At 37.6% G+C, this 20,102-nt stretch overlaps 1 protein-coding gene across 1 annotated transcript in view; it reads left to right on the top strand.

The window, feature by feature from the left end:
- The window catches only part of LOC126418943 (phenoloxidase 2-like), a 233,575-nt gene that overhangs the window by 124,190 nt on the left and 89,283 nt on the right, over window positions 1–20,102 (top strand). Inside the window, exon 9 of the mRNA XM_050085979.1 lies at window positions 13,833–13,961. Coding sequence (XP_049941936.1) covers window positions 13,833–13,961 — 129 coding nt within the window. The remainder of the gene's footprint in view (window positions 1–13,832; window positions 13,962–20,102) is intronic.

Raw genomic sequence — 20,102 nt, 5'->3', positions numbered from 1 at the left:
GCAGAGTGTTGTGGCACACAGTGTAAAACGCTTTTGATAAATCAAAAAACTTTGTACTTACAATAAATTTTTCTTCTTTTGCTTCAAGACAGTTACATATGTAGCTCATAACAGCATCACATGTTGATAGATTTTTCCTAAACCCAAACTAGTTATTTGAAAGTAATTGATGAGAATCTAGAAAATTGATTAGTTGAACACTCATTAGTTTCTCAATGACCTTGGATAAAAGTGGTACGAGAGAAACTGGTCTATAATTGCTAGGCAAATTATTGTCACCTTTTTTGTGGACTGGGATTACTTTAGCTACTTTTAATTTTTCAGGGAAACAACTTTCATCAAAGCAGTAGTTTATGATGTGACAGAGAACCTCTGCTATATTATGACTACTAAGTTTCAATATTTTAGAGCTGATATTGTAAATATCCAGTGAATCACTTTTGCTAAGAGAAAGAATAACAGAGCGTACATCTTCTACACAAATGTGTTAAAAATAAAACACATTTTCCATAGCATCTTGGTTTTTATAGGCAACATCCAAATAGTAGCTAGGTTCATGTTTACTATCAGGTATCTTAGTAACTACACTATCTACACTGTTTACAAAATAATTATTAAAACTATCAGCACTAATTTTTGATCTAGATACAAATTCTTTGCTACCCAATGCTAGATTCTCATTAATGATTTTTCACATTTCTTTTGGTTTATTAATAGCTTGTGCAACCAATTTGCAATTATATTCTAATTTAGCTTTCTTAATACCCATTCTATACTGATATTTGCATTCTTTATATCTTACTTTGGCATGCAGACAAGATGAATTCTTTGCTAGGTAGTAGAAATTGTTGCATTGATCTTTAAGTTTTCATAGTTCCTGTGTGTACCACTTATTTTTATTGATAGTCGATACCCTGCTCATTTTAACACATTTGTTCTTTAGTGGCAGGTCAATGTTAACTGCCCACATGAATAATTCAAGAAATTTGTTGAACTGGTTTTCTGCTCCAGTGTTACCATACACACACACTCAATTAATTCCTCTGAGACGTTTTAGAAAAACAGATATATTACAGTCACTAATAGTACGTTGTGTCTTATAAATCACAGAAGGCTTGGTGACATTAAAAATCATTGCATCCATGTTTACATGAATAATAATTCCATGATGATCAGAAAGAAGAGTGTCAATCACATTTGTATCATATTTTGAAGAATGAAAAGTTGTAACAATATTGTCGATACAAGTACCCATGCTTACACTACCAGGTCTGGTGATCTTCAGCATGATATTCATCCCATAGCTTTTAACTAAGCTATTTATTTCCAAGTTGTCAGAAGTACTGGAGTTGAAATTAATATTAAAATCAGCCATTAGAATTACATTAACTGTCATTAAAAACAATATGTTTAATAAGATGTCCAGCCTTTCAAAATATTCTCTCTTATTTTCCATTACTGGGTTTCTGTAAATACAGATAAAGACTGTTCCATAAGTCACAATGTAACAGGCAGATATTTCAAAAGTCTCCTCCACAGTTAAATTTGTTACACTAGGTAGTGGCTCAAAACCAAGGTGGTTCTTAATTAAAATAGCAGAGCCACCTCATTTCTTATCTTTACGGCAAAAGTAAGAGGCTACTTTAAAATCTGTAATGCCTGTCAAGATGCCATCAGGGTTCATCCAATGTTCAGCTAAACCAAGGACTTCTATTTGCTTTTCCTCAAACAGAACATGCAATGCATCTGTTTTATGTAATAAGCCCTGTATGTTAAGAAACATAATCTTAGCAGTATATTTAGGTATAATGTAATTAGATTTGGAGATACTGCCTGCTGAACTATTTATTTCCTGTTTTTTTAGTATGGATTAGGCCCTGGTCAACAGGAAGTGACCAAGCCTGGTCTGGACTAGGCTTGGTCAGTGACTCACGTTTCCCTGGTTCTTTAAACCTGCTTTCATTTTACTATATTGGATTGATGTAGAACTACTCTCACTTAATATAGTGCCAAAGTCTTATACTACTTTTTTGGAAAATCCGAGAATTCTTTCACTTACATATTTTTTACCAAGACTGTTCAGGTGAAGTCCATGTAATGTATGAAATTTACTTCCCAATCTACTAATGTCCACAAATAATACATTTGTATTTTTCTTACAAATATTAAACATAATTTCATTTGCTTTTCTTACTTCTAAATTGACGCAGGACCACATGGGTAGATCATGGCTGTGAGGCACTGAGAAAACTAGGACATTAGTGTTTCTTAAATGATGTAATGTTTTGTTAAGGGAAAGCTGAAGTAGACTTGTTTCATTCCTACCCACATCGTTTGTGCCAGCCAGCAACACTGCAACACATTCAGTATCCAGATCATCCATTTCAGCTTTTCTTGCTGCCTCATCCTGGAAACAAGCATTTGGCTTAATTGTACTAGTGATGTCTTGTAGGTACTTTTCTCTCATCACTCGAGCAATATTTCTTCCATGGCTGTCTGCATATATACATATACGCACTTTCTTGTTGTTGCACGGGTCAGGCCTAGGTTGATTGTTAAACAATGGGCACACCATGTCGGATTCTTCTGCTTCTTGTAAATCTGACAATGGTTCAAAAGAATTGTTTATTGACAAAGTTTCCGTTTTGTTTTTCTGGGCCACAGCTTTTCCACTACCACCTTTGAAAAAAGTTCTCCAATCTGAATCGTCTGCCGGCTGCAATGGCCGTGTGGTTCTAGGCGCTGCAGTCTGGAGCCGAGCGACCGCTACGGTCGCAGGTTCAAATCCTGCCTTGGGCATGGATGTGTGTGATGTCCTTAGGTTAGTTAGGTTTAATTAGTTCTAAGTTCTAGGCGACTGATGACCTCAGAAGTTAAGTCGCATAGTGCTCAGAGCCATCTGAATCGACTTGTTTATTTGTATCTGAAACGGTAATCTGCTTGGTATTGTTTACATGAGATGTTTTTGTATCACTGTTATTAGGTTTTGTTAGTTCACACATTGCATTGTCACTGTTGTTTATTACCGTTTTATGCCTGCAGGAATCGCATCTCCATTCTTTAGTGCATTTCCTGTCCTCTATTAATGAGGGATCCACCTTACCACATCGAAAGTGAAATAAGTCATTACACTCAATGCACAGAATACCAATTCTTATCGTTTTCTTACACTTTCTGCAAGGATTATGAGAAGTTGTATTTATTGCCGCTTTTGTGCCTACTTCCTGTTCATTTTTAGTTTGCACTTGACCCATTTGTGATTTAAATCACATATTTCTTAAATTAGAAATTTAATAATTTCACCTGTACAGTCCTTGTTGGTAAGTTTTTTACTGAGACTGTCTTTATCACAACGTGAGCATAACCAAACTTTTTGCTTTGGATTCACTTTAGCACAGTTAAAATGATACACATTTTTACATTTTATGCACATCATACCTTTTCCGGTGCACTTTTCGCAGTAGCAGTGATCGGTAGTCGACTCACTGCTTGGTTCTTCATAGTACGATGTTGATGGTGAACACACTATCTCACTTTCATGTTTCTTTGGTGTCCCATTACGTTTTTCACCGACTTTTGTAGTAATGTAACACGAAACACATGCATTGTCACAATAAATATCGTATTTGTTGCACATTAAGCACTTTCCTATTGTGTTTTGATATTTATTTATAGAGCTAACATAAAACGTATCTATACTTGGCGCATCTTGCCAAAGAAGAATGTTATAGACATCAATTTATCTCTAACAGTAATAGTAATTGGATGGGAGATACACTGTGATGTTAAAACTTCATTATGCCTGATCTCTCAGATTTAAAAAAGAGACATGTCTTATCAGAACCACAGCAAAAAAAAAAAAAAAAAAAAAAAAAAAAAAAAAAAAAAAAAAAAAAAAAAAAAAAAAAAAAAAAAACAGATACCCCTATTATCAGAAGTAGTGTGTCAACATGTAAGCTTTCCGGCTTGTTCTTGATGCCTCATAAATCTCTTCGATCTTCTACTACAGATATCTTCTCAATGATTGTTAGCTACTTTGAACAGTAAATAGTGATTCAACACATCACTGTCAAGATTATATTTCAGATTTCAGTTATTGACTTAGATATTACCTTACAAGTCAGCAGCTCACACAGTTTCTAAGTGACCTAGCACGAATTAACAAGTGGCCATCTGCAGCTAAACAAGTGTTTGAATAACATATTTTTCACTGTAATAATTATCATAATTAAATACAGTGGCAAACTGACTGTATGAATATTCTGACATGGAGTGTGGAAGACATCAAATTTGTATTAAGATGCAATGTGTGCTATATTTGTTCTTTGGATTGCAGAAACATCTTAATACTGTTATGTTTACTGTTTGTTTTTCTGTTTGACAGTTCCTTGTTTACTGGAGTTCTTGTAAAGTCCCGTTTACCTACTGTCTAAAATAAAACAGTTAAAGCAAATATTGCTGACTCATTAAGTTAGGATTATTGAATAACGGAACCTGACTACAAATTGATGATCTGTCGAATACTGAAGAGTACAGAGAGCCCAGAAAAGCTGCAAAGCAAAGCAGTGACATCACATTAAAATGCCAAAAGGACTCATACATTGACACAGCTGTTACAGCTGCAAAAATATCAACAAAGCCAAATAAATGATCTTCAGGCTCAAACCAGAACAAAAAAAATATAGAGTTATACCCAAAAATGGTGAGATTGGCTAAAAGCACAACAAACAGTTTAATCGATGAATCTAATGCGGTTTCTCACACACGAATGAAAGTGCATATTCCTCAGCCTGTGCTGAGAAAACCAGAGTTGTGGTTCGCAATTCTGCAGAACAACATCATCAGTGACCAGAGGAAGTCTGATGTGATGTGGTAGTCAGCAGTTTAGATGCTTGGATGGTAGCAGTTATATTGGATATTGTAGTAAAGCCATCTTCAAAGCAACAATATCTTCATTTGAGGGAGACGCTAGTCAGCTGAATATGCAAATTGTTAAACCAACACATGCAACAGATATTACAGAGTGAGGGTATTGATGATAGAACACTGTCGGAGTTTCAGTATCCCCTAAAGAGAATCATTGGAGAAAAGCCAATATCTAACATGATGCATGCAATGTCACGTATGGTTTAGGCAGCTACCAAGTGGGGGGGAAAAAAAACCCAGCTGTTCTGCTGTGTAAGAGAGATGATGTCGACTCAACTTATACTTGCAGTAGTGGAGTAGTGGACAAAGTGGATGTGATAATAGATCAAGCATCACTTCAGTAGTGATGCAGGTAGCCAATGATGACAAATCGGGAGAGGTAGCTGCTATTCATAAGGAGTGGCAAATAATTGAATCACTTAGAAGTTTAAAATGCCAAATAGGTGAACTGCAGAAGCAGTTGTTGGCCCTGATAGTTGGTAAGTGAACGTGCACCAGACAAGATGAAGAGAATTGGCGTCCATCATTTACAAAGAAGACGATGGACAAGGTGGTACGAGGGAAGCAGCACAACCCAGTGTGTTGGTATTATTGGTGCGTTGGTGATTGGCCCGTGTGTCCCAGTGTGCATACTGAAACAGCTTCAGCAGCCTGTGATAGGTGTGGCAGACTATGAAATTCTGCAAGAACTCCAAATTACAAGCAAAGCCACAGTGTTCATTATTGGTCAAGAAATTAATGACAACTCAATCATGCATGCAAAGAACTGATCTGCTTGCTCAAATTATTGTGCCGGTTACATGTAAGGGACAAAAAAACAAGCCAATCCTACTTGATCAACTTGGGTTCTGATGTAATCACACTACCAGTCAGCCAGGATGAAAATGCGTTGGTATTTGTGCCAATCTGTTTCACAGCAGCCATCAATTCACCTGTAACAATGTACAGTATTTGTGAGGTGGAAGTGAATCCAGGTTTTAACAGGAAGTTCAAGAGGAAGTTCATGATCGCAAATGTGGTAGAACTGATATTAGGAGCAGATTTTATTAGTCAGTGAAGCATGGAGATTAATCTAAGTATGTCACAGGTAACTGTGAATGGTAAACTCATTACAGATACTATTGCCAAAGGTGCTACAAATACTGTTTCCTTGCCACTTAGCATGGTTGTACGGGAGGCTGGAGAAGAAGTTGACAGCCAGATAAGTAAAGTTCAGCGTACCATGGTGTATCATATCAAAACAACACCTTGCCAGCCAATCTCGCAACAGCCAAAAAGATTAGCACTTGACCATTTTGCTGTAGCCAAATCAGTTGCAGAGATACTACAAACTGGTTCAGGCAGCCCATGGGCACCACCATTGCATCTGGTAAAAAATAAAGGTAGTATCTGGATGTCCTGGGGAGATTATCATGCATTAAACACACATACCATCCTGAGCCGCTATCCAGTCCCTAATAAAATGGATTTCACTATTGTGCTAGCCACAGCTAAGCTCTTCAGCATGGCTGATTGTAAGAAGGCTTGCAATCAGATGCCAGTAGTGGTAGAAGACATACCCAACACTGTCTGTGTGTGTGTGGGAAGCATCAACTTTGGGTTAAGATGCAAAGTGTATTTTATTTGTTCTTCGGGTTGCAGACACATCTGACCACTGTTATGTCTAGTCTTTCTTTTTATGTTTGACAGTTCTTGTTTACTCCAGTTTTTGTCAAGTTTACCTAACTGTGTAAAATAAAACAATTAAATACAATATTGTTGACTCATTGAATTGATATTATTGAGTAATGGAAAGGAATTACAACATAGTGACTACTGGACACAAACTGAATAAATTGACAGTATTTTCACTGGTTGAATACTCTCCTCCAGCTGACTGTGGCTTTGTCCATGCTGGATTTTTAATGTGAAATGTGATTTATTAGTCTAATTGCATACAATGTACAGATCATTACATCAGTTGTACAGAAGCAACATCAGGAATTTTTTAAATAATTAACAGAAGATATTTTTACACTATTTTAAGAAAGTTATCCATTATAGATTAATAGTTTTTTGTGAAAGTGCATCAAAAATGCTGATACATACAATACAGCAAAAATACAAAAAGAATATTTACATGCAAAAAAAAGAAGAAAAACGCTGTTAGGACCATCTTGAACAAGAACAATACAATATTTGTTGTAGGGTAACAGTTTGCAGGTTTCTTTTGTTCAATACATACAACACTGCAATATTAGTTACATATTTAAAAGTCCACAGATTTCTTTTATTCAAAGTGCCAGACTGTCTTCTATGAATTCTTCAATGAGATAACAACACTAATCATCATCTTGGACAGTTTCCAGCCTCTGGCCAGGTCATTTTGGAACATAAGCCTCTCCATCATCTTCTGTCTTGCCACCATCTCTCCGTCTTCACCTTGGTCCAGTCTTCTCCTTTCTTCTGGACACGTTCCTCCACTCCTTTCAGCCATCTGTCTCTCTGTCTTCCTCTTGGTCTCTTTCCTTTCAGTTTCATCTCATGTATCCTCCTGGGTATCCTCTTCTCTTCCATTTGTTTAACATGCCCATACCATCTCAGCCTTGATTTCTCTATCTCCTCCTGTTATGGTTCCGCCTTGATTCTGTCATTTCTTAACCTGTCTATTTTTGTCACTCCAATACTGTTCCTCAAGAATTTTATCTCACTAGCTTGTACATTGATTTTTCCCTTCCTTTCATAATCCAGGTTTCAGATGCATATGCCAGGATCATGACATAGTATGACCAGTATATAACCTTTTTACTGATTTGGGGTACATCCTTGCTCCAATATCAGACTTCTGACACACTTGCAAAATGCTTCTGCTTTTCTCCCCGACTCGTTTATTTCTCTGCCATTTTTTCCATATTCCTGTATCAGGATTCCTAGGTACTTGAAACTCTCCACTCTACTCAGTCGTTCCCTACCAATTGTTATTCCAGTTGTTCCTCTCTCCTTCATTCCTGTTGTGATAATCATCTCACTCTTACTTATACTGAATTTCATCTCATATTCTTGTACTGTTCATTCCTATACATCCAACTGCTCCTGTACTTCCTCCTCCTTATTCTCCCAAATCATCAGATCGTCTGTAAGCACCATAGCTTTCATCTTTCCTTCACCAATTACTTGTGCTACTGCACTCATTATATCATCAGTCATTGCAATGAAGAGTAATAGTGAAAGTGCACTTCCCTGTCTCAAGCCATTCTTCTGTTCAATCCAAGCTGATCTCTCTCCTCACACTTTCACACAGCTCATGGTTCATTTCCCGTATCCTCCAGGTAATCTGTTTTGCTACTCCTCTATTCTCCAGGGCTTTCCACACTTTGCTTCTACGTGCACTATCATATACTTTTTCAATGTCCAAGAAGATCATTAGTAGATCGATTCCATATTCATAATGCTGTTCCTGTAATTGTCTTACAGCAAAAATTAGATCCGCCATGGACCTTCCTATTCTTAAGCCATGTTACTCTTCTCTCATCCTTCTTTCTAATTTTACCTGAATTTGTGCATCCAAAATTTTTTCAAAAGTCTTTGCACAATGACTCATCAATGTTATCTCCCAATAGTTCTTGCAGTCTTTTCTATTTCCCTTCTTAAATATCGGGACAATTATTCCCTTCTTCCATCATCTGGGATCATCTTTTGTCTCCACACAATTTTCATTACTTCATATTGCCATTGTATCCCCACCTCTCCTGCTGCTTTCACCATCTCTACACTTAGCTCATCCAGACCTGATGACTTCTTTCCCTTCATGTTTCCCAATGCCTCTTCCATTTCTCTCCATGTACCTGCTGCACCCGCTATTCTTTCTCCTCAGCTTGTTCCTCCTCATCCAGGTCTCCATTCGGGCTTAATCTGTGGTATCGTTCTTCCTCTTACTTTTGATCATCCCATGTAACACCTTTTCTGACCCTTCATTATCCTCCTCCATCATTCTGGTCCACTATTCCATCCACTTTCTTCTCTCCTCCACCACCACTCTTTTCGCTTCTTTCTTTCTTGCTTGATACTCTTCTCTAGTCTCTTCTCTTCTGGAACCATACCATAAAGGCTCTATTCTTCTTCTGTACTATATCCTGTGTTTTATCATTCCACCAGGGTGTTTCTTTCCATCTCTGTGATAGGCCCAGCAAGCCAGTAGTGGATTACGATTTCTGCTTTCAAAAATAGAATGGGATAGCAACATTATTCTCCTAAAATGTTTTGGAATAATCTTTGCAGAAATCCAAATTACATGTTTAATGTGGTCCTACCTTTTAGGGTGTTATGAATTTTTAGCCCCATTTACAGTGGTGTCTGATCATAAAGCTTTAAGTGATGTGATGAAAGTTTGAAGTTCTCCTTGTAGTGTACTATAACTTCGCTTAAAGCAGATATTTTAAAGTTTGTATTGATTGTGTACAAAAATCAAAATTTAGAAAATGTTTGAAAAAGGAATAGTTAGTATTTTTAATTTCTTAAATAATTTATGATATTACTCATTTTTATGGCAGCACAGACTTCTAATGATTATCTTCGGAGGAATTAATAGCCTTGGTGTGTTTGTAGAATTTCCCAAGAAAATTATCCCCTAATGCATAACCAATTCAAAAAACTATGATAGACCATCTTTCTTGTGTCCATGTGAGTGGCACCAGATACAATAACATTGCAAAAGTTAGGGTATGTGATTTATGACAAGAAGTCTGTTGGTGTTCTACTGTAAACTATTGTCGAGGTTTAAGCCCAAGCATTTCACATGGCTTGCTTCTATCATAAATTGATTATTATTAGCTTTGTTACAGGATAGATTACTTAAAGATGTGGATAGGACAGAAATTACAAAACGATAAAATCCAAGCTACTACTCTATAGATATTAACATTAAAACTGAAAAAAAAACATCACAAACATGTTAAGCAGTGAAGTAAAATTCTTTAATCATAAGTTGTATCCTCTTCAATTGATATAAATGATGGTTCTGTTTTATGGGGCAGAAGCTCTCACATGCATCTGGATCTACTAAAGCCCACCAAGAAATTTTTGGAAAGTTAAAATTTATAATTTAAAAATTTTATGAACTACTTCTAGGAAACTGATAAATTTTTAGAATCAGAAAAAAAAAAAAAAATGGAGATCCAAATTGGCAACCCACTGAAATTTTGAAAGGATTACATTTTAAGATTTGAACACCGCCACCACCACCACCATCATCAGTTTCCCTTCAGTATTAGGTTACTGCCTTTACTGAACTCACAAACAAAATCATTCCCATCTTTTCTGAGGCCTTCCAGTATCTCTTTCCTCATTCGCCTTGTAGTTCATGGTCTTCTGTGGAATTTGAAGATTTGAATATTATAGGATAAAATAGTTTTGAGTGGGAATAAGTTTCAAAACATTAAATTTTTCAAAGAAGTATAACATTTGTGTGTGCCAACCCTACAACAAATAATCCCTAGTGGGGGTCAAATCTTGAAGTGATGATGGTTTATACGACTTAAATTGTGCATATTTCGTTATATAAAATGTTTTCTCAAAAACCAATTATACTGTTATCATCAGTGGTCTGAAACAAATGCATTGATTAATAAAGCTTAGCGAATTACAGCAGGTACAAGAATTTAGGAATTTCAAGTATTCATGGTACCCTACCTGCATTATTAGATATCTGAAAAAAAATTATTTCTGTCAGGAGTGATATTATAGGAAGTGGTGTGGTTCCACCATGCTACTATTCAGACTCTAATGACAGTCTATATTAAATAGAGAGAAACATCATCTGCTGAGTAATATGAGGGGTAGTTACAAAGTTTTAACTATCACCTCAAAAGTACAAAGTTGCAAAATTAATTTGTTGTTTGTTGCAAATACAACTCTCCAATTTTGACATGCATTGAATTCCCTGCTCTGCATTATCAAAGTGCACTGCTATAGGAGACAAAGCAAAATGGTGCACCCCACCTCCACTTTATCAACAACTTGAGTCATTTTTTAATGTCTGCTTTAATGGTGTGCTGTGGTAGTGCAGTATAGGGTTTTCAATGTGTACCAGCACTGCAGATATCCATTTGCCAAACAAACAAGAAATTAATTGCGCAACTTTATTCTTTCAAGGTGACAATTAAGACTTTATGATAACTCCCCATACAGTAGCTTTGAAGGCCAACAGCCTAATAGTAATGATTTTGTCTCCTTCACATGTATTAAATTATAGAATATAAGATTAATAATTTTCACACGCGCACGCACACACACACACACACACACACACACACACACACACACACACACACACACACACACACACACACACACACACAACTTTTGTACAGACAAATGTATCTGTATCTGCCATGAATACCATAACTGTTATATTCCCTTTACTGGCTTTGAGGATTTGTAGTGGGGACCATGGTATTTAATTAGAGCATAGAAATTCACGTCCTGAAACGTACTGTTTTCCCACTACGTGCAAAATACCAACACACATTGCTCCTTGACTGCTGGTGCTTGTCATCTGGATACACTTACAAGTAGGGCTCAGTGTGACAACCACTGATGTTAACACATGTATGGTATCTCAGTACCATGTTTTGCTACATATGATCACCAATTCATGATCCTCCAGTATTTTTCACAGCCATAACTTGCACTTGTAGATCTTCCTCAGAAGCCACAGAGATCTCATAAATCAAGGATTCTATGTGATCCCACAGGTAGTAGTATAGCAGGTTCAAGTCAGGAGAATGTGCAAGCCATACAATCGGGCCATCACAACCTGTCCACCATTGCCAGATTGTTGGTCCAGGTGATCTTGTATGACACATGAAAAATAAGATGGTGTGCCATTGTACTGGAGCCACATTTTGACACACATGCAGTGGCACATCTTCCAAGGGCCCATGCAGTATGTCATCAATGAATTGCAAGTATGTGACATCAGTGAGATGTGGTGGAAGAAGATATGTTACAGTCACATGTCCATCAAGGAAACCTACCCAAATCTTCAGATTGTATCATTCCTGGAATCCATGAGGGTATGCAGCATGCAGGTTTTCATCAGCCCACACATGACTGTTGAGGGAATTGAGAACAGCTTCCCTGGAAACTTGGCTTCACCCATGAAAAGGATCCACCATGGGAACCCAGGCTCATCCATACAATGGTGCAAGAACCCCTGCAGAAGTGGGTTTGTGACGTAAAGTCCTGTGGCTTCATTGCCTGTACCTTCTGTGGGTGGTACAGGTGTAGCTGCTGCTCATACAGAAGACACCTGACAGTTTGCTAATCCACTTGCAATCTACCTGATATGTTTCTGGTACTCATCATCACATCCACTTACACTGCATAAAGTACAGCCTCTTCAGAGGCACTTCAGTGTAGCAATGAAGGAATGTGGAAGTGTCTGGCAGTGTGGAAAATGCTCTGCACACATTTGACAAGCAGCCCTCCTATTGCACTGAGCATTGCCGTACCACAACATCATGTATAGAAACACAGTGTAGGTATGGTCTCTAATTTGCCAGGAAATGTATAGTCCTTCTTAGACCCTTCCTTGGAATTTAGATATGATATCTTGGTGTTTTCCCGTCTGCTTTGAAGCTGTAATACTTCTGTATTTGTGATGCTTATTTATCTGTTCAAATTTCCATTTGACCACATACTGATGGCAGCACAGTTCCCACTGCCGAAGTAGCACCACATTATTCATTGTGGTAAGTGTATCACTAATAGCACATTTAGTCCAGCCATTGTTGTTCATAGTGTTTGACACTTGTAGCATGTAATATTTATGAGAAATGACCTCCCCATGTTTGCAACTGAACATGGTTGTTATTATAAGGAAGAGTGTGGCCCTCTTCTGACATTGGGGTTGCCATAATCTGTTGAAGACAGTGTTGTCACGCAAATCACTGAATTACATTGAGTTTTTTTACATAAAAATCTACATTCTACATGCCTGTACACTTCCTTACCTTGCAGCCCACTCAGAGAGCATCCCATCCTCTATAATTCAGCCATTGCTAAATATCTGAAACATTGCAGATTGTGTGTGTGTGTGTGTGTTTGTGTGGGTAGGTAAAGGGGGGGGGGGGGGGGACCATGCGCGCACACACACACACATGTGGTGCATGTGAGCATGTTGTATTTGCTTATTTAAGATATGGGAAGATGAAACTGAATAACAGTGTATTGACATACATTAATTATATACTTATGTCATATCTTATTTGTGTAATGTATGTGCATGTTTTCATCAGTCATTTTGTCTACCAGAGCATATCTCATATCAAAATCATGTCATGTTATTTGCTATCATATCATAATATTACATTTATCAAACCCTAATCTGTATTGTCTTTGTACAGCAGTATAATGTGCAGTTCTTATACAAAAATGGCTCATAAGGCCAGTAAATAATAATAATAAATTTTACTTGTTGTATGCCACATAATTAAGAGGGTCAACAGACTACAATACAATACAGAGTATTTGCTGTGTAGTATTGTGTAATCGTATGCAGAAACATAGATCATTACCATACATGAGAGCTTAACAATTACAGACAAATTTCTAATATTTTGTTTATGATTGTCAATGAATAATTGATATGCCTACAGATATTTAGCAAAAGTTGTTAAACAATCTGTGAACAAAGTGTTTTACTTTTAGTCAAGGCATCATATTATTCTGTATGAAACTGTTATTACTAGAATCTGCATTTTTATTGGTATGTTTATGAACTGTTACTCAGTACAGTAATTTGGCTCAAAGATAGGCTTGTTTCATGCTTTTGCACTTCTCACTTCAGGACTCATAATTTAAATTGTACTATGTTTAACTGAGAGTTTAATTGAATATGTATGCAAATAATTTCATTTTTCTTACAGGAATCATTTGGTGTTGTTGCTGATCCAGCAACGAATATGAGGGATCCTGTTTTCTACAGGTGGCATGCCTTTGTAGATGGAATCTTTCAGAGACACAAAAGTGTTTTACCGAGATACAACGTTCAGCAGGCAAAGTTTAATACATTCCTGAATACTTACATGTAGTTATTTCCTTTGAAGCGTTATTAGAGTGATATCAACAGTTGCTTTAATAGCTTTGTAATATTATTATTGACATTGAAATGATCTTTATCCCCAGAAAACAGTGGTTATAAATGATACAGTTACTTTACTACAGGCAGCTATGGGTGTGTACATAACTTTCCATCATTAATTCCATGTTAAGTAGTAAGTCTCCCAACACCTCCCAAAGTCCCACAGTCCAGCCACAAAGGAGCATTCCACTTGTAACTCAATACCATCAGGGACTGGAACAACTGAATTACATTCTCCGCCAGGGTTTCGATTACCTCTTGTCAACCCTGAAATGGGAAGTGTCCTGCCCGCTATCCTTCAAACCCTTCCTACAGTGGTCGTCCACCAAACCTACACAATATACTCGTCCATACTAACACAACCCCTGCTCGCAATCCCTTACCTCATGGCTCATACCCATGTAATAGAACTAGATGCAAGACATGTCCCTTACATCCTCCTACCACCACCTATTCCATTCCGGTCACTAACGTCACCTATCCCACCAAAAGCAGGGCTACCTGTGAAACCAGTCATGTGATTTACAAGCTAAGCTGCAACCACTGTGCTGTGTTCTATGTAGGCATGACAACCAGCAAGCTGTCTGTCCACATGAATAGCCACCGACAAACTGTGGCCAAAAAACGAGTGGACCACCCTGTTGCTCAACAAGGTGCCAAACATAATATAGGTCATCTCAATGACTGCTTCACAGCCTGTGCCGTATGGATCCTTCCCACCAACACCAGCTTTTCTGAATTGCGCAGGTGGGAACCTTCCCTGCAATACATCCTATGTTCCTGTAACCCTCCTGGCCTCAATCTTCATTAGTCACTGTCCTCATCCATCCAGCCCCCTCCCTGTTCCCATTCCAGCCCTACACAGCTGTCATTTCACCACTACATCCAGCACTACTTACCACCCGCCCCCCACTCCCCTCCTTCTCTCCTGCCCTCCATACAAACTGCAGCACTTCACTGTCCACCACTCCCACCATACTATCCCTCCCCCTCCACACCCTTGCCTCCTCTTTACCCCCAGCAAGTTGCCACTCCCATCATGCACTGGTGCTGCTGCTCACAGTGTGATTTCAGTTATCTGAGACTGCAGACGTGTGTGCAAATTGCGTTTGCATGAGTGTATGTGTGTGTGTGTGTGTGTGTGTGTGTGTGTGTGTGTGTGTGTGTGTGTGTCTATTGCTGAAAAAGGCCTTAATGGTTGAAAGCTATAATTGTGTGAATCTTTTTGTTGTGCCTATTGCGACTCTGCAGCTCCACTATATGGTGAGTGGTAACTTTCCTTCTCTAATATTGTTATAGTCCATCCTGGATTTTCTATTGTTTGAATTAATGTGAACATATTCGTTGACAAATGTGTTATATTTTTGAAGAGCATCTGCAAAGATCTAGATGCAAACTTCCAAGCAGTTTCATTGTAGTACACTTGAGCCAAGCAAGCTTTCTAGCTGCACAAGGATACATGCTATGAACTTTATGATTCTGTGGCAATTTTACATTCCAAACTTCTAGATGCACAGCTATAAATGTTATCATTCTGTGGGCAGGATGCAAGTTTTTGATGAAGTGGTCAGCACTAGGGATGGATGCCAAACTCACTGAGGGCTTTTAGGAAATGTTGTGAACTAAATTCTCCTTGTTTCTTCTTTGCAGCTGGAGAGTAGTGGAGAGTTATGATGCTGTAACACAGTATGGAGCCAACAATTGGCATAGCCAGCAGCTGCTGGAGCTTGAGTTGGAAACTGCTCTGTTGAATTCACTGCAGCAGTTTGTGTTCTGTACTTCAGTTACACTCCATGGCCATTCATAACTTACATGCCTTGACTAGGCTAATACAGTGTGTTCATATGAAACCTTCTTGATTTTCAAATGCAGTGAGACATAGATATTTGCAATTTGTTGCATCACATAAATTAACTCGAATAGTATTGTACAAAAAATTAATACACCTCTACATGAGCTCCTTTTGTAACCCTTAAAATGTCTAGATGATACTGTATCTGAAACCAAGCATCCACAAGCATGTCAAGGATGAAGTAGGCTATTGCATCCACATTTTTTTCTGCAGAGATTAATATTCTCACATCTGAGGAAGGTTCTATCATCAAAGAAAACAATATTTCCCTGATAGGTCCTGTCAGATATCTCAATAGCAAATTTGTGACAAAGCTGCAAGTCCTTTTGTTTCAGTGACTGCACAATTTAAACTTTGTAAGAATGCAAGCAAAGCCATTTATGCAGCACCTTGTGGATTGTTGAGTAAGGGATATTTAACTCTCGTAGTGCATAACAGAACGACTGTGATTGGCTTCTTTGAAAGGCCTCCCAGAACTTGTCCAGTAACTCATCAGATGCAAGGAAAAGGATAGATTACTACTCACTGTAAAGAACCTGTTGTGTTGCAGACAGGCACAATGAAAAGACTGTTTCTCATTACCACTTTCAGTCAAAACCTTTTTCAGAAAGAAAACACATACACATTCATACAAGCAAGCACACTTCCTAGATTAGATTAGATTAGTTTCAGTTTTAGTTCCATAGACCAAAAATTGAGATGACTCTCATGTATGTGGAACATATCGAAAAGTATAACATAAAAAACATAAGAATTTGAATATAATACTTACTACCCTGGTCATTTGTAAGGAGATTGTCAAAATAGGTGACTACATTACAGTAAACTGGAACTGCTAATATTTACAGAATTAATGTGCTATCAGAATGAAACATTGTTATGCACTTTTAATATATTTATCATACACAAAATACCTAATCTTGACTGTTGTGACCAAGTGCTGTAAAAACTGAATTCTAACAGACATTTTTACTTAAGTTGGTCTAACAGTCCTTGTTAAGATATTCATCTATAGAGTAGATGGAGCTGCCTCTCAAAAAGTCTTTCACCCTCGGTTTAAACTGTGCTTTATCTGAAACCAAGTTTTTAATGGTTGCTGGCAATTTACTGAAAATGTGCATTCCTGAATATTGGTCCCCTTTTTGGACCAAGGTAAGTGATTTTAGGTCTTTATGTAGATTGTTCTTATTCCAAGTATTGATAGTATGTATTGAGCTATTGGTTGGAAATAGATGTATATTACTTGCAAGAAATTTCATTAAGGGATAAATATACTGAGAAGCAGAGGTTAGAATACAAAGTTCCTTGAACGGGTTTCTGTACGATGTTTTGAATTTACACCAGAAATTAGTCTTATAATACGCTTTTGTATGCTAAAAACTTTTTACTGGTTTGATGAGTTACCCCAGAATATGATCCCATATGACATAATAGATGAGAGCACGCTATTTTTTTTTCTTTTTTTCTTTTTTTCTTTTTTCTTTTTTAATATTTATATCGCCTGCTTCTGACACCATTCTCACTGCAAATACAGACTTGTTTAGGCACTTCAGCAATTCTGTGGTATGTCCTTCCCAGAAATTTAACACTGTCAACCTCTTCGATCTGCAGGACTTCATACGTTATACACATGCTGGAAGGAAATCTCTGACAGGTTCAGAGCTGCATATAGTGGATCTTTTCAAAGTTTAATGACAATGAATTAGCTATAAATCATTTATTAATGTCAGTGACAAATTGATTAGCAGGTATTTCTAAGTCTGTACTTGACTTGCTACTTATTGCAATGTTTGTATCATCTGCAAACAAAACAAAGTTGCATCTGGCAATGTAACAGATGATAAGTCATTAATGCACACAAGGAGAAGCAACAAACCCAAGTTGGAACCTAGAGGAGCACCATATGTAATTAATTCCCAGTCGGATGAAGACTAACTGCTTACTGCACAGGTATTTCACAACAACACCCCTTGTTTCCTGTTAGTTAAATAAGACTCAAACCATTTCGCAGCACTGCCAGTGACACCACAATATTCTAATTGATGTAAGAGAATGCTGTGATTCACACATTCAAAGGCTTTTGACAGGTCACAGAAAACACCAGTAGCCTCTAATTTATTATCTAAATGAATTAATACATTCCCACTGTAAGTGTAAATAGCTTTTTCTATATCAGGACGGTTAATAAATCGAAACTGTTACTTGGAAAATATATTATTTGCAGTCAGATGCTTAAGGAGACACTTCAACACAACCTTTTCAAATATTTTTGAGAAAGCCGGCAAAAGTGAAATTGTTCAATAGTTGGATGGTATCTCTTTATTCCCCATCTTGTAAAGAGGCTTAACTTCGGCATATTTTAGCCAGTCGGTAAATGTTTCACTGATAAGGATTGATTACACAAATAGCTTAAGATAGAACTCTACTCACATGAACCCTCTTTGATTAACGTCATTGATATGTTATCATACCCACTAGAGTACTTAGATTTTAAGGATTTTATGATGGAAGGGAAATGAAGGAGATGGGATCTGGACAAACTGACTAAACCAGAGGTTGTACAGAGTTTCAGGGAGAGCATAAGGGAACAATTGACAGGAATGGGGGAAAGAAATACAGTAGAAGAAGAATGGGTAGCTCTGGGGGATGAAGTAGTGAAGGCGGCAGAGGATCAAGTAGGTAAAAAGACAAGGGCTAGTAGAAATCCTTGGGTAACAGAAGAAATATTGAATTTAATTGATGAATGGAGAAAATATAAAAACGCAGTAAATGAACCAGGCAAAAAGGAATACAAACGTCTCAAAAATGAGATTGATAGGAAGTGCAAAATGGCTAAGCAGGGATGGTTAGAGGACAAATGTAAGGATGTAGAGGCTTATCTCACTAGGGGTAAGATAGATACTGCCTACAGGAAAATTAAAGAGACCTTTGGAGAAAAGAGAGCCACTTGTATGAATATCAAGAGCTCAGATGGAAACCCAGTTCTAAGCAAAGAAGTGAAAGCAGAAAGGTGGAAGGAGTATATAGAGGGTCTATACAGGGGTGATGTACTTGAGGACAATATTATGGAAATGGAAGAGGATGTAGATGAAGATGAAATGGGAGATATGATACTGCATGAAGAGTTTGACAGAGCACTGAAAGACCTGAGTTGAAACAAGGCCCTGGGAGTAGACAACATTCCATTAGAACTACTGACGGCCTTGGGAGAGCCAGTCCTGACGAGACTCTACCATCTGGTGAGCAAGATGTATGAGACAGGCGAAATACCCTCAGACTTCAAGAAGAATATCATAATTCCAATCCCAAAGATGTGAAAATTACCGAACTATCAGTTTAATAAGTCACTGCTGCAAAATAGTAACGCGAATACTTTATAGACGAATGGAAAAACTGGTAGAAGCCAACCTCAGGGAAGATCAGTTTGGATTCCGCAGAAATATTGGAACACGTGAAGCAATACTGACCCTATGACTTTTCTTAGAAAGTAGATTAAGGAAAGACAAACCTACATTTCAACCATTTGTAGACTTAGAGAAAGCTTTCGACAATGTTGACTGGAATACTCTCTTTCAAATTCTGAAGGTGGCAGGGGTAAAATACAGGGAGCGAAAGGCTATTTACAATTTGTACAGAAACTAAATGGCAGTTATAAGAGTCGAGGAACATGAAAGGGAAGCAGCGGTTGGGAAGGGAGTGAGACAGGGTTGTAGCCTGTCCCCAATGTTATTCAATCGGTATATTGAGCAAGCGGTAAAGGAAACAAAAGAAAAATTCGGAGTAGGTATTAAAATCTATGGAGAAGAAATAAAAATGTTGAGGTTCGCCGATGACATTGTAATTCTGTCAGAGATAGCAAAGGACTTGGAAGAGCAGTTGAACGGAATGGACAGTGTCTTGAAAGAAGGATATAAGATGAACGTTAACAAAAGCAAAACGAGGATAATGGAATGTAGTTAAATTAAGTCGGGTGATGCTGAGGAAATTAGATTAGGAAATGAGACACTTAAAGTAGTAAAGGAGTTTTGCTATTTGGGGAGCAAAATAACTGATGATGGTCGAAGTAGAGAGGATATAAAATGTAGACTGGCTATGGCAAGGAGAGTGTTTCTGAAGAAGAGAAATTTGTTAACATCGAGTATAGATTTAAGTGTCAGGAAGTCGTTTCTGAAAGTATTTGTATGGAGTGTAGCCATGTATGGA

This window comes from Schistocerca serialis, chromosome 9 (genome assembly GCF_023864345.2).
Source record: "Schistocerca serialis cubense isolate TAMUIC-IGC-003099 chromosome 9, iqSchSeri2.2, whole genome shotgun sequence".
NCBI classification, from domain to species: Eukaryota; Metazoa; Arthropoda; class Insecta; order Orthoptera; family Acrididae; genus Schistocerca; species Schistocerca serialis.
This window is presented reverse-complemented; position numbering and strand designations above follow the sequence as displayed.